The sequence below is a fragment of the Xenopus laevis genome, chromosome 6L (genome assembly GCF_017654675.1).
Source record: "Xenopus laevis strain J_2021 chromosome 6L, Xenopus_laevis_v10.1, whole genome shotgun sequence".
Classification (NCBI taxonomy): Eukaryota; Metazoa; Chordata; class Amphibia; order Anura; family Pipidae; genus Xenopus; species Xenopus laevis.
Genome location: NC_054381.1, coordinates 134,533,832 through 134,550,227, shown reverse-complemented (window position 1 = coordinate 134,550,227; position 16,396 = coordinate 134,533,832). Strand labels below are relative to the sequence as shown.

The window sequence follows — 16,396 nt, the reverse complement described above, 5'->3', positions numbered from 1 at the left end:
TACATATAAAAGTCCTACATATTCACATCAATACAATACATCAACAAGATCAAGATCCCAATTACTTTTCACATTTCATGCATTGTTCCCCCCTCATGGCCCCTACAAGGAGTTTCACACACTGATGACTTCAATAAATGAGCTCAGATTGATTCTCTCCTTATTTACGACAACATCCCTTTGTTGACCTATTTCTTGTATATTAGTGAAATACATGTCCTTGTCTCTTGCGTGGCACCTTCTTTTTTTTGTGTTCATTTTTTTTTACATAATGTTCATGTTTTACAAGTCTAAAGTGGCCATTAAGCTAATTGGTTACAGAATAAGACAATTATGAAATTTGCATTTCTTTCCTAAGGGTAACCTTGTACTTGGTACGTTTTTAGGAGTCTTTTTGTATATTTAATTTTACCTTAGCAGAGCAAGAGGTAGGAATGTACCACTCATATAAATAGATACGTATAGTAGTAGTTTCTGGAATTCCAGTGTCAAGAACGTTCCAAACACTTGGGGGCAGATTCATTAAGGGTCGAATTTCGAAGTTAAAAATACTTCGAAATTCGACCCTCGAATTGAATATCGAAGTCGAAGGATTTAGCGCTAATCCTTCGTTCGATCGATCGAAGGATTTTTCGTTCGATCGAACGATTAAATCCTTCGAATCGAACGATTCGAAGGATTTTAATCCAACGATCGAAGGAAAATCCTTCGATCAAAAAAAGGTTAGCAAACCTATGGGGACCTTCCCCATAGGCTAACATTGACTTCGGTAGGTTTTACCTGCCGAAGTAGGGGGTCGAAGTTTTTTTTAAAGGGGAAGTACTTCGACTATCGAATGGTCGAATAGTCGAACGATTTTTCGTTCGATTTCGTTCGAATTCGAACGAATTTAACCAATTCGATGGTCGAAGTACCAAAAAAATACTTCGAAATTCGAAGTATTTTTCATTCGAATCCTTCACTGGAGCTTAGTGAATCTGCCCCTAAATCACTGTTGCCTGCAATCTACTCCCAAACCAAAATAAATCAGTTCAAAAGATGCAGTTTTACTGGATATAGAATTAGGTTTTGGTCTCTCTTTCCCTCCTCTGCTTCATTCTCCTTGTTATGAGGTCAGTATAAGAGGCAAAGGAGGCTGGACTTTAACTGTAATACTCCTGCCTGACCTGCAGTTTTATACCTTGCACCTTGCAGAATTTTTGGAGCAGGGCTAGCGACGCCTTCACCGCACTTCGCCAGTCGAATTTTCGCCAGGGCGCAGCTAATTCACTAAAATCCGAAGTTGCGAAGTTGCACAAGCGTTAACTCATCAAGCCCACTGTATAGTTTAGGTGCCATATGTTAGGAAATGTAGGGGGGAAGGAGGGTACCCCCAAGAAAATTTACGATCTATTTCAGCCTATCGCCCTTACAAAAAGTAAAAGACACCAACTTTTTTTGAAGCAAGCCCTATTTACTCTATTGCATTTCACCTGGTCTGAGGTGGCGAAGGCAAATCTGGCGCAAGAGGTAACGTTCAGTAAAATGCGCAAGTTAATTAGCGTAGTTATGTCCCTTCGCCATAGTGCAACTTTGCCTGGCGGAAAGGTGCAAAGTAGCGCTAGAGTAGGTCCACTTCACTAACGAATTTACGCCAGCACCTGTTAGTAAATTGGCGAAGTAACAAAATGATGTCACGCTGGCGAATTTGCGCTAGCGTTAGCCGCTTCACGCTTTAGTGAATTTGCCCTTAAGACTCTTGCACTTCTGCCAGGCATTATAGTTAGGGTAGGGTTAGGGTATAGTTAGCGTTGTGACATTTTCTATTACCTAATACCAGCCTTCAGAACAGGAGTGTGTTGTTATATCAGCTGGGTGCTGGGCTATGATGTATGCGGAAGGAAATCAGGTATGTAGGCAGAGGCAGTTGGATAGGGTAGGAAAGTGTGAGGGGAAATGGGCAGACTGGGTAGAGAAATGACGGACTTGGTAGGGAAATGAGTCGGTCTGTGGTTAGAAGGGGAGATCAGCAGCAGAGAGGGTAAATTAGGGCATTTTTAAATTTAAGGCAAGTACATTGCCCGTGAGTTTAAATAGCGGTCCCAGACTTAGCTGGTGATTTATTGGCTAGGTCAGTCAAACACTGGCCAGGTTGTGAACCCCATTATAGTAAATGACCCTTGTGAATATTACAAAGGTATGTCTTGACTTAATACAGATATGCAGCTGAGTTTAAAATTCTAGAATAAAACAGCTTTTAAAAAAAAGTTGTGTAAAAACCAGCATTAAGGTTTTTTTTTATCATCAATTGTGGTCACAATTTTAGATTGATTCTCAATGGTCATGGCAAAAAAAAATTGTGAAGATTTTCAAGATCTCAGTTCAAAATTCAAAATAAAATTACAACAACTAAAACCTCCCATGATGCCATTTAAGTCAACAGCAAACGAGCAAATTCATGTTTGAACATTACGCCAAGTGCAATTTTATAGCATGGTTTGCTTTTTGTCACAAACTTAAAAGACTTTGAGATTCTTCATAACTATACACCCAGAATATCAGAAGAAAAATTTGGTTTGGCCCTAATAACTGCCCTGATCCTACCTTTAATCCCTAGATTGAGCTATTAAAGATCTTTCCTAACACTATCTTCTCCTACCAATGCCTACCTCTTCTTCAGGACCTGCACCAATCACATGATACAGGGGGCCCATTAAGGAAAGCTCATGACCAACTACAGAACTGCCAAGGAATATGTTTAGGGCAAGTGACACAAGGTGCTACTTGTTGCCCAGAATTTGTCGTGGTTACAAATTGACAGAAAATACCCTGCCATAGACAATACATTTTTCAGCAATTAAGCTATTTGTGTGTTTTAGCAGAGATAATTCTCAGTATTGTCTATGGCGGGGTATTTTCTAGTGATATGTAGACCCAACAAATTGAGGGCCACAAGTAGTACCATGTGTCATTGCCCTTAACTTGGAAAGGGAAACAGCTCCTACTCACAGACTTGAATCTAGTATAGTCCTTGGCTAGATTAACCTTTATGGGCACTGCCTGAAGTAAAGGTGAATAAATCCTGCACCATCCTACACTGGCAATAAGGATCAGTTCATAAGATAATATTAGGAAAGCTGGGAATTGTCAGCTAGTGTTGTCCTGTTATCATATACACATGCTGATGACTGATTAGTAATGGGTACATTGTATACTGCGACCCTGTTGGATGCAGCTGAACTGATTGTACTAATGTACGTTTCTGTCAACTGAAAATGCCAGCTACAGCTCATCCACCCTCCCCGATTTCTCCATCTCCACGCCTTTCTGACAAGCCGCACTTCTTTAATACTGCATGATTTTGGGTTGTCAGTGATAAAAAGCAAATGGCAGGTTTGCTAATAACTAGTTCTGCAACATTTGTATTTTATAAGTGTCCAATTTCGAAAAGAATGATGTTTTGGGTTTTTTGGCAGCTAGTAATCTAATTCTTATAAGATCTTTAAGCTTCTGCTCTTTGCTACACTTCTTTGTTTTCCAGATATAGCCACAGCGCATATGCTATTGTAACGGACCAATTACACTGGCACTGCACTTTATGTAAACAAATATATATATATATATATATATATATATATATATATATATATATATATATATATACGCTTTGCAGCTAGTGCACACGGCAAAAAAATGAAATGCCCATGTGCTGGTTCAAATCAATTACATTGTATGTCAGCCAAAGAACCGCACCAAACAGGACTTAATATAACGTTTCAAAATACAAAATTTATTTTCAAAGTTTCAGCTCCAAATCTGGAGCCGTCTTATTTCATGAAAATAAATTTTGTATTTTGAATTTATATTAAGTCCTGTTTGGTGCTGTTCTTTGGCTGACATACTATATATATATATATATCCCAGGTGCTATTCAGAAAAAGTTATATATCCATGTAAAAAGCTGAAGCACACTGGGATTTATCAAGATAAAACTTGTTTTATTAGATCAATCTAGATCTAATAAAATAAGTTTTATCTTGATAAATCCCAGTGTGCTTCAGCTTTCTACATGTTTATATATATATATATATATATATATATATATATATATATATATATATATATATATATATATATATATATATTTAAAATTCCGGAAAGGGGTCTTTCTGTATATCAGTAATTTGGGTCAACTTACCTTGAGCGTATTAAAAAAATCACTTCAATACAGTCATACGAAAAAGTCATTTATACGAGAATATTCTGGAATGGCCGTCACAGTCCCCCGACTTGAATATCATGGAAAATCTATGGGATGATTTGAAGCAGGTTGTCCATGCTCGGCAGCCATCAAATTTAACTGAACTGGAGAGATTTTGTATGGACAAATGGTCAAAAACACCACCATCCAGAATCCAGACTCTCGTCAAAGGCTATAGGAGGCGTCTGGAGGCTGTTACAATTGCAAAAGGAGGTTCAACTAAGTATTGATGTAATATCTCTGTTGGGGTGCCCAAATTTATGCACCTGTCTAATTTTGTTATGATGCATATTGTATATTTTCTGTTAATCCAATAATCTTTATGTCACTGCTGAAATACTACTGTTTCCATAAGGCATGTTATATATTAAAAGGAAGTTGCTACTTTGAAAGCTCAGCCAATGATAAACAAAACTCCAAAGAATTAAGAGGGGTTCCCAAACGTTTTCATATGACTGTAAATGTTAATTAAAGTTAATAGAATTGTTTTGCCCCAATAAGGATTAATTATATCTTAGTTGGGATCAAGTACAAGGTACTGTTTTATTATTACAGAGAACAAGGAAATAATTTCTAAACATTTGAATTATTTAATTAAAATAAAGTCTATGGGAGATGGTCTTCTTTTAATTCCGGGTTCTCAGAAACCATTTACCAAACAATAAATACCCCAGTGAGTACTTTTGGCACCAAAGCAATGTCACTATGATGTCACACAGTGTCATTGTATAATACATACTCTAAAATATATTATCATTTTCATTCCAACCTTAAAAATTAGAAAGAAGAGTCACAAAGATCCCCATGGTGAATGTGAATTTATGCTGTAAAATGTAACAAGTCAATAGCAACATAGTAAAATAATAATAATATAAGCCTGTGATCAGAATAGATAAAAGAGAAGTTATCGATCGTCCGTCTGGAGAGAAAATTGTATTAGGCAAGGTAGAACAGCAGAATGGTGATGTGCAGGTCAGGAGCAACTCAACCCGCAGAAAACCCGAATCTGCAATACCATAACCTGCAGCCAACCCTAGCCCAATATTTTGTCATTGTAGGATCCTCGCCCGACTCTGTATGGTACTTCTGTGTGGCTCTGGTTCAGGTGGCCACAGACGTAACAATTACGATCTTTGTTGGAAAAGATCTTTCCAAGAAAGATTGTTCATTTCAATACGCTTGTGTAGAGCTGAATCGTCAGATATACAGGTAGAAAACAATAGAATTGTACCTGTATCTGACAATTCAGTGCTAACAATGGCCGATGTTTGTGTGCCTTCAAAAGCACCCAAAATTTTCCGTCCAGCCCAATCGATGAGCCAAGTCTTCTGCAGATATCAGTCGGCTCTTTTCCCACCATACGAGCACTGAATATCGTACGAAAATACGTTTTGTATGATATTATCTGTGCGTCTATGGCCACTTTAAGACAGGGAATCTTCCAGAGCAGGAGAAGTGTACTTGCCCAGTCTGACCTGCACCCGACCTTAACCCATAATGGTTGGCCAAATTTCAACCAGATCCTGCCCAACTGGTGGTCAAGCCACAGGTCACCATGGGTTTCAGGTCAACTTGCACATCACTACAGCAGAAGCATTTAAACCACAGTGGGGGCATATCATAAAACAATCCAAAAAGGTTCCCACTTCCTCGCTGGGGAGACGCTTACCATACATATGGAGGAATGTAATAAAAGTCGCAAAAAGCAAAACAATTTGCACAAAAAAGAATAAAAATTCATATTTCGCAATGTAATCCCCTTCCTTAAACTGTTATTGCATTGCAAATTTTAATTGCGCATTGCCCACTTTTAGGAAGTGCTTGAAGGTGTCGTAATCTTTTGAAGCAAACATATCAACTTTTTCAGTAAGAAGTTTTATTATATTCATTGAGCACTGGCGCAAACTATAAGACCTTCTTCCCCTGTTGGAAGTGGTCGCTAAACAGTTTCCGGGTTTGCAAAAGTAAATAAACTGCTCTTATCTTATTCTGAAAGTAAACGGCAGTGGGTGGTCCAGTAGAAGAACCTCTTAGATGTATATCTGAAGCTGATTTCCCATCATTGTCTTTAGAAACTGAACAGCATCTGATATATGGATGCGAATATGGTAGATGCAGCGACAAATTTCTAAATGTGTATATTTTCCCACTGCTTTTTCCTCAATACCCCTACCCCTGTAGTGCATACTGTTACAAGAGTAGCCAATCCACTTTGCAAGTAAAAGAGAGTACAATTAAAACCAAGTCATTCTGAATAAAGTAAAGGCTGCTGCTAATAAAGTTTCTAAAGACTTGGGCCAAGCAGGTATCATGAAGAGTAGTGATGGGCGAATTTATTCGCCAGGCGCGAATTCGCGGGGAATTCGCGCGATTCGCCGCTAGCGAATAAATTCGCAAAACGCCCGCGAAAATTCACCGAAAAAATTTGCCAGCATCAAAAACGAGACGCCGGCACTGTTTCGCTCATTTTTCGCCGATTCACGGATTTCACGCAAAATTTGCGAATTTTGCGGCGAAGCGAAACGGCGCAAATTCGCCAATCACTAATGAAGAGGTAGCAGTAACAGCAAATTAAATACTATACTATATCACTTGAGGAATGTTAAAGGAGAATTCAGCCATTTACCAAAAAAAACCCTACCCCCACCCCACTTAAACCCCCCTTTCCCTCCTCCCCCCCAAACTAGCTGCCCCCCCTCCCGGGTAAATTCCCCTAACTTTTTACTTCACATTTCACGGCAGCCATCTTTTGGGTCTTCGGTAAGCCGAGATGGAGAATTGGAGCAATTTACCCGTTTGCGACAACTGCACATGCGCCGTAATGGACGGAAATTGCCAAAGTGCTGGAAGAAGACACGAAGACCCGGAAGATGGCTGCCGTGAACTCCAATGCCTGAATCTGCGTGGAGGGGTAAGTAAAAAGTTAGGGGCATTTCCCTGGGGGGGGGGGAGGGGGGGCAGCTAGCCTGGGGGCGAGGAGGGAGAGGGGTCTACGTGGGTGGGGGGATGGTAGGGGTTTTTTTTTGGTAAAGGGTTGAATTCTCCTTTAAGGGGGTGGTTTACTGTTCAGGTAATTTATAGTATGTTATAAAATCATCATAAGCATCTTGTCCATTGGTCTTCATTTTTCTTTTTTTTTAAAACATTTTTGAATGTTATCCTTTCCTTTTCTAAATCTTTCCAGCTTTCAAATGGAGGTCACTGGCCCCATCTTAAAAAAAACAAATGCTCTGTACAGCTACAATTGTATTGTAATTGTAACTTTTTATTACTCATCTTTCCATTCCATCTTTCCTCTCCTATTCATGTTCCAGTCTCCATTTCAAATCATGCATGGTTGCTAGGGTACTTTGGACTCTAGCAATCAGATTGTTAAAACTGCAAACTGGAGAGCTGCTGAATAAAAAGCTAAATAACTTAAAAAACCAATGTTAAACCAACTGCAAATAGTTTCAGAATATCTCTTTCTACATCATACTAAAAGTTAATTTAAAAGTGAAGAACCCCTTTACGGAGAAAGTGGGGGACAACAAACAAGAAGAGTGGGAGTCTGTAGGAAATAAAATTGTATATAAGCGACCAAGTGAGGGTGTGATGGGCAAGGCAAAAGTTTTTTAAAAGTTCATTTAAAAGTGAAGAACATCTTTATGGAGAGGGTGAGGGACAACAAACAAGCAGAGCGGGAGTCTGTAAGCTAAAAAATTGTATAGATGGGCAAGGCAAAAGCATGTTGTAAAATAAAGAAAAATACATAGACAGTGAGAGCTTGTAATGTAGGCTAGTAAAAAAAACACCGGGGGTATTTTCTACAAGCCCAACTGAAATAGATTTCTATTGTATCATAATCAGTGCTGTGATGTGTCCATAGTTTCACAGTGCGCAGTAAGCACTTCCGAATACCATTAAAAATCTGTCAATACTCTTAAGAGCTGCTATTGTAAGAGACGCCATAATTCACTTCTGTGACTTATTGCTATGGCTCCCTGTATATTACATCTGGAATGAAAAAAAAAGCCCATTCCAAGTGGTTAAAGATTAATGGTAGCCATCCACAGGAACAAATACTAGCTGAAAGGAGAATTAGAACGATTTCAAAAGCTTTGTTTAGAACACAAAAACACACACATAATGCAGTTCATGTGTTTGAGTTTCTCCTTTCTCACAAGAAGAATAAATAGTATTCAGAAATGATTACAATAATCTATCTGCCGTCAGCAAGTGTATGGGGTCATTGGCTGAACATCCTGCAAGGGTTCTTAATGGATCCAGTCATTTGCTTCACTTCAATAAAAGCCTTGAGCAGCAAATTTAAGGGCCAAAATACCAAATTAAACATAGTCTAAGGAGGTTATTTATCAAGGTCTGAATATCCGAACCTTGAAAAATTCATAGTTTTCAGAGCAAAAAAAAAAACGACGAAAGTCCGATGGTCTAAAAACTCTGAATCCAAAACCACGGCATCTAAAAGCTCTTGAGGTCCTGCATAAGTCAATAGGGAAGGTCCCAGTGTCTGCGCTGATGTCCGTACCGATATCTGATGATTTTGGGGTTTCTGCACAAAAAAAGTTTTTGTTTCATTGAAAGCTCCAAAGTTTGCCCGACCCTATTTTTTCAGGCTTTTTTTTCATAAATAAGGTCCATTCGGAAATTCGGAGTTGCTCGGATTTCTAACTTAGAAATACTGAGATAAATTTGGACCTTGATAAATAACCCCCTAGGAGAAACTGTTCCAGCTGTAGAGCTTTTAGCCCTTATATTATTGCCAAGCAGTTCACCATGCAACTCACCATTAGGGATGTAGCGAACGGCGGAAAAAATGTTCGCGAACATATTCGCGAACTTGCGTCAAAAATGCGAACGGTTCGCGAACGTCGCGAACCCCATAGACTTCAATGGGAAGGCGAATTTTAAAAGCTAGAAAAGACATTTCTGGCCAGAAAAATGATTTTAAAGTTGTTTAAAGGGTGCAACGACCTGGACAGTGGCATGCCAGAGGGGGATCAAGGGCAAAAATGTATCTGAAAAATACATTGTTGACACAGCGCTGCGTTTTGTGCTGTAAAGGGCAGAAATCACACTACGTCACTCAGGTGATGTTTCTGGACACGGAATGTGAAAAAGCTCACACAGCTAGGTGGCACTTGGTTAAAGACTGGGCAAACAATGCCTGCAAGGTCAACGTATACAGTAGTGGATACGGAATATATTATTGCTGCTGTAAAAACATCACTCAGGTGATGTTTACGGACACGGAATTATTATTGTTATTTAGACAGAATGTGAAAAAGCTCACACAGCTAGGTGGCACTTGCATACCTCCCAACTGTCCCTCTTTTGACCACTCAACCCCCTGTCCCTCTTTTGTACTGGAAAGTCCCTCTTTTCTCTGCACTGAACAGCCATAAAAAAAACAGTTTCTAACTTAATTAGCTTTTGGCAGAGAGCTCAGAACAGCTAACAGGTGCAAATAAGATACTTTGTAACAATTTTGACTCTGGTTGGTGCTGGTAGTGGTGAACTACTAGGAGGAGCAGCACACCAGTCCCTCTTTTCTCTGAACTGAACAGCCAGAAAAAAAACAGTTTCTAACTTAATTAGCTTTTGGCAGAGAGCTCAGAACAGCTAACAGGTGCAAATAAGATACTTTGTAACAATTTTGACTCTGGTTGGTGCTGGTGGTGGTGAACTACTAGGAGGAGCAGCACACCAGTCCCACTCCCCAACACAGCTAGACTAATAGCACTGGGCTCTTACAGTAGCAAAGTAAAAAAAACAAAAAAGAAAATAAAAGCAGTCCTTACAAGGACTATTGGGTTACAGGCAGCAGTCAGCAGATGAGAGATCAGCAGCAGGACAGCTGCCCACAGCAGCTACATACAGAGCACTGCAGTAGAAGGTAGATTACTAGCCAGCAAAGCTACCTAACCTAAAATGTCCCTCAAATCCCTGCAGAGTTCTGTCCCTACAATACAGAGCAGTATCAAGTAGATTACTAGCCAGCAAAGTTAAAATCACTAAACAGCTCTCTCCCTACACTAGCTCTTCCAAGCACACACAGGCAGAATGAAAAAACGCTGCAGGGCTTCAGTTTATATATGGAAGGGGAGTGGTCCAGGGGGTGTGGGGGTGGTCCAGGAGGGAGAGCTTCCTGATTGGCTGCCATGTATCTGCTGGTCTGGGGTGAGAGGTCAAAAATAAGCGCCAGCTAAGGCGAACCCAAATTGGCGAACGTCGCGCGACGTTCGCGAACATTCGGCGGACACGAACAGCCGATGTTCGCGCGAATTAGTTCGCGGGCGAACAGTCCGCAACATCCCTACTCACCATACAGTTGACCAAAACTAAAACCCCCTTACCATACACATGTATGGCTAATTAGTACTAACTCAACTGATAGGTTTGATTTATTTATATTAAATGGATCATTCACCTTTGAATTAACTTTTTTTTGCATTAGGTTTTCATTTTTCATTATTTTTTTATTATTATTTTTTTAAAGTTATTTAGCTTTTTATTCAGCAGCTCTCCAGTTTGCAATTTCAGCTATCTGGTTGATAGGGTCCAAATTACCCTAGCAACCATGCATTGATGTAAATAAGAGACAGGATTATGAATAGGAGGCCTGAATAGAAAGATGAGTAATAAAAAGTAACAATAACAATAAATGTGTAGCCTTATAATGTATTTGAAAAACTATAAAAACTAAATAGAAGACCAGTTGAAAAGTTGCTTAAAATTAACCATTAAATAACATACTAAAAAGGTAACTGAAAGGTGATCCACCCCTTTAAATGAAGGCCCTGTCTTGTGCCTAGCTGACCACACATATTCTGGTACGAGTTGCCAACCAACCAGGTTTTCTTTTTTTTAACCTATTAATCAAAAAAAAACCAGACTGTTCAATCAGTGACCTCGTAGTCAAAAATATCTACATTGGCTGTGACTTAAATCTTACTAAATTCAGCAGGAGCTTAACTATAAGGGGGTTATTTACTAAACTCCAAATGCAAAAATCACCAGAAATTTGTGATTTTTTTTTCGTAAAATCAGACTTTTAAAAAATCACGATTTTTTTTGGAATTTCTTAAACCCCGAGGATGGAAAAGTCAGAATCAGAAAATCCGGCATCTCAGACCTGTCGAGGTTGCATAATAAGTCAATGGGAGAAGTCCCAATGATTTTTTGATGTGCACTGGGTTTCGTGCAATACCCCAAAGTTTTCAGATGTTTTTTAAAAAAATTGGAAAAAATCGTGAAAATCCATTTTTTTTCCTGCAAAGCAAATTTTCTGGAAAATTAATAATATATATGCGTAACAAACCCGAACGGATTTGATCGGAGTTTGTAGATATTGAGATAAATTCAGACTTTGATAAATAACCCCCTAACTGTCCTTATCCATCCCTCTGTGCCACTTCCATATACTAATATTCACAAGTAGCTATTTTATGTATTGTGATCCTGTAACTTAATCTCTTACTCTCTACTACCCAGTCTACTACTTCCAATCTCTACTACCCAGTGGCTTTATGGATGGCAGCTGATGGGCACCAGCTTCAGGGATGTGAGAATTCTTATATCACTGCAGTAAGAACTGCCCTTGAACATGCACAGTTTATCCCAGTTTATATTAAATAGGGATTTGGGTAGAAAAGCCTCAGCACTATGGCAATTTAAGAAGAAAGTAGAAACAATTCATGGTTTGAGATTAATTGGGCATGGTGAAGCTTTATTATGATGTATGTTTCTTGTGTTTACTATATCAGTTCAGCAATTCTGGTTTATTAATCTCAATATCAAAGCTAAACGTATTCATTCAATGAACAAATATTATGAAAAGGCTGTATATATAAAGAGAATTATTCTGTACAAGTATGGGATCCATTATCTGGAAACTCATTATCCAGAAAGGTCGGCATTACGGAAAGTTCATCTTTCATAGACTCCATTTTATTTAAATTATCCAAAATTTTGAAAAAATATTTCCTTTTTCTCTGTAATAAGAAAACAGTAGCTTGTACTTGATCCCAACTAAGATATAATTAATCCTTATTGGAGGCAAAGCCAGTCTATTGGGTTTATTTAATGTTTACATGATTTTCTAGTAGACTTAAGGTATGTAGATCCAGATTCCAGAAAGTTCCGTTCTCTGGAAAAACCCAGGTCCTGAGCATTCTGGATAACAGGTGCCATACCTATATATATATATATATATATATATATATATATATATATATATATATATATATATATATATATATATATATATATATATATATATATATATATATATATATATATATATATATATAGGTGCTAACATAAGTAATATATAGAGTTTGCAAAAATGTCTAGGGGCTTTTGCAAATAAAAATTATTTTATTTGCAAGCTTTATATATATAGATATATACAGAACCCCGGAACTAAAGATAATAATACCCAAGTGGCCACATGAAAAAAAAAGGGTGCGTACAAGGGATAGATCAAATTAATTCTATCGATGAACTATGAGATAATCAATTTAGTACAAACCCCTAGAAAGTGAAGGGGTTTAGAGGACGGGAACTGTAGAAAAGAGATAGTCCACAAAATGACTGGTAGATTATGAAACTTCTACTCAGAGAGTAACAAATTAGCAACAATGTTTTGATTATTGATCTTTAGGGGTTACAATATTGTAACAATAAGTTTGCTATTTTGTTTTTAAACTAATGTATAGTAAGGGATGATCATTCATCATGTAATTAAAAAATATATCTGGAACGGTCCACGAATGGCTAGTGTCAGAGGGTTGATAGTTGTCACCCCCGCCTTCTATGACGCCATAACGCTATAGGGCCCAAGGCAGGATGGACTATAAGGGCTAATGGTCTACTGTGGACAATGGTCACTCATATAGCTTATACTAGGCCATACAAACAAAAGATCATCACTCTGTTACTTAAATTCCAGAGTGTCAGCATAACGCCAGCCTGTCTGGTGGGGCCCCTTCTTGCAGAAGTGCTGCTCAAATTACTGGAAATACCACAATGGCCTTGGTTAGCCAATAGCTGATTGCGAGGTTGTGGACCGTTGGAGCTAGGCACAGTATGTTACAACATTCCTTTGATAACATGTAAGACTAAGTAAATCATTTAGACATTAATTGTACAAGGAGGAATCAGACTATGTATGGTATTGGCATACTCCCATTTGTTATCACCCCCATCTATGACATCAAAATGGGTATATAAACTTATGTTATATGGGAGTATCCTTGGAAAGCATTCGGGTACCACCCAGGTGACACACGACTGTTTCCCCAGGCAAAACCTATTGTCTTGTATTTTGGACACAATAAACTACCTCATTGTATTTGAACTTGCACTATTTCGTGGTTTTGCTTTACGTACGAGGTCATAGAGGTACAAATATAACAACAATCATGATCATGTTCATTCATTATGATCGACTACACGTCAGGGGTAATGCTGCTGTTTTCCCACCATAATGCAGATTTAAGGCATTTTTCAATGTTATTTGGCACTTTGAGAAAGGCCTTGGGTTTGGCCGAAACGTCAGCTTCTTGCTGAGTAATGTCCGAATTTTAAGCCCTGAGAGTGCGGATCTTTCTATTGCTACGATATATATATATATATATATATATATATATATATATATATATATATATATATATATATATATATATATATATATATATATATATATATATATATATATATATATATATATATATATATATATATATATATATATATAACCAAAAAGAAGACCAGCAACACCGAGATCTCTTGTGATATAATCAAATCTGTATTGTAAAATCACATGCATGTGATTTCACAATACAGATTTGATTATATCACAAGAGATCTCGGTGTTGCTGGTCTTCTTTTTGGTTATACTATACATTACCGTGCACCCGAGGGATGCTGCAAAGGCGGAGTGCTGCCCTTACCAAGTAATTATATATATATATATATATATATATATATATATATATATATATATATATATATATATATATATATATATATATAACCAGTGCTTTATAGAATTAGTTTAATATTCAAAACAGTTCCAAAAGGAACACACGTAGATACAGAGAGAACATATTAGAGGAAATTTACTTTGACCTTGGACACCTGGAAATCCGGCATTAGGTTAATAGTGAAGCACTGGGTTATTGGGAGAAAGGATAACTCTCCCCACCCCTCACAAATACAGGGCTGACGAACAGAGATAATGCTGAATTCATGGAGCAAGCTGAACGCCAAAATGGAGTATAAACACCCTGCCTTGCACTTAGTTAGTGATCCCATAAACTCCTAGCAGGTATTGACCAAGTTGGAATCAAATTCAGGACCCAAGCCCTGCAAGGCAGTAGTGCTAACCACTAAACCACCGTTCTGCCTAAATAAAGAGACATATGCAATTTCTTGGAAGCATGAATATATGCATTAAATACATTATTGCATAACATTCTCTATTGCATTCCAACAAAGCACTCCCCAGAATCCTATCTATAAATGAGATTTATCTTTGCTGGCAGAAAACAACTTCAGATAGAATGTCTTCCCTTTTGGCTAAAATCCCTTTGTGTATCACAACCGTTGAAGTCATTGGCATAATACACAGCTGTCCCCTTCTTTATGATGACACAATGGCATCCCTAGAGGTAAATAACTTGTACGCTAAGCCTATCCGGCTGAGTAAAAAAACAAAAATGGTGCCATCATGTCACTGCGGTAATTGTACAGTGTCACATTGGTGCACAGTAAAGAAAGCAAGTCAGACCTACCGATTGTAGAAATCATCTCTGTAGTAATCATAATCAAAGTCATAAGCACTGTGGAAAGAAAACAAAAAGCAGTAATGATCCAGTGCCTGCAATAATGAAATTCTTTGATGTCTGTGGAATTAAAGTTAAAATATTCCTTCACAGCAAAAGAGATCATTGTGAGCCTTTTCTCTGTGCGCCGTACATGAGATTTGTTAAGTATGGTAATTTCTAAGCCCTCCACAATGTCACATTCTGCAGCTATTATAGCTTTAGAATACCCACTAATAATAGACTTGGCAGACAGCTATGTAATACTTCAATAGAGGATAAAAAAATTAGTTGCATATTTTAACTGCTCAGAGAAATTTCACTTTAATGTTAATACAGTGTAAAGGTTTTAACATTCCCTTTGCAGTGAGCTCCTGTATATATATATATATATATATATATATATATATATATATATATATATATATATATATATATATATATATATATATTTATATCTATGCATGACAATATGCCATTTTAGATATTTGTAAATACTGAAAGATGCAATGAATTGAATGCAGATTTATAAAGCTACAAAAAATAATGCATTTAATAAAGATTTATAAAGCTACAATAAATCCTTCTGATTAGTTTAGTTTCATTTAACTCTACCCTTTCTTCTCCTTCATTGTCTTTGACGGCCAGTTTAGAAATACTAAATCAATGTTCTTTCAATAAAGTAATATTGCTGACATACATACATGTGGTCCCTTTTCTGGTTTAAGAAAATCAGATTTATGTAATTTCTGCAAATTTTTTAATTGACCAATAATACGATTGTTTTATTTAATCTTTAAATAAAAGTACAGTAAGTGCTTAGGAACAAAGGGAATATACGGTATACTTTAAGGGCTAGCGCAAGCTGTAATTGCTACGTATCAGTCAAAAGTAAAATTTTACTGCAAAAAAAAAAAACTATTTCAGGTGTGTTTGCACCAAAGATGATCAACCAACTCTGAACACCAGACTGATCAATGAACAAATTCAGCACAGTTGACCAAATGTAGAGATGTGCAGAAACCAGAATTTGGTTCAGAATTCAGCAAAGATTTAGCAGGATTCAAAAGAATTTACGTGCTTGGCCGATTTGAATCCTTAATATCAAGTGCCTTTTCATCACACAAACAAGGAAGTAAAAAATGTTAAAAAAATGGAAGATTCTCTTTAACCCTTCCTTGTCCTGATTTATGTAAATTAGGATTCAGTTTGGTATTCGGACTAATCTTTTACGAAAGGATTCCAAGAATAGAGTATTCTGTGCATTCCGAAACAAATGGCCAAAACTTTCTGCATAATGGATTTCCAAATAACAGATGCCCTCCCC

General features: G+C 37.5%; 1 protein-coding gene across 5 annotated transcripts in view; it reads right to left on the bottom strand.

The window, feature by feature from the left end:
• ralyl.L (RALY RNA binding protein like L homeolog) overlaps positions 1–16,396 on the bottom strand; it is a 387,429-nt gene that overhangs the window by 46,506 nt on the left and 324,527 nt on the right. For 3 of the 5 annotated variants that reach the window (XM_041566531.1, XM_018268099.2, XM_041566533.1), the window contains one exon: positions 15,040–15,087. The exons of the other annotated variants lie outside the window; for them this stretch is intronic. In XM_041566531.1, the coding sequence (XP_041422465.1) occupies positions 15,040–15,087 (48 nt within the window). The remainder of the gene's footprint in view (positions 1–15,039; positions 15,088–16,396) is intronic. 5 annotated transcript variants of the gene reach the window in all.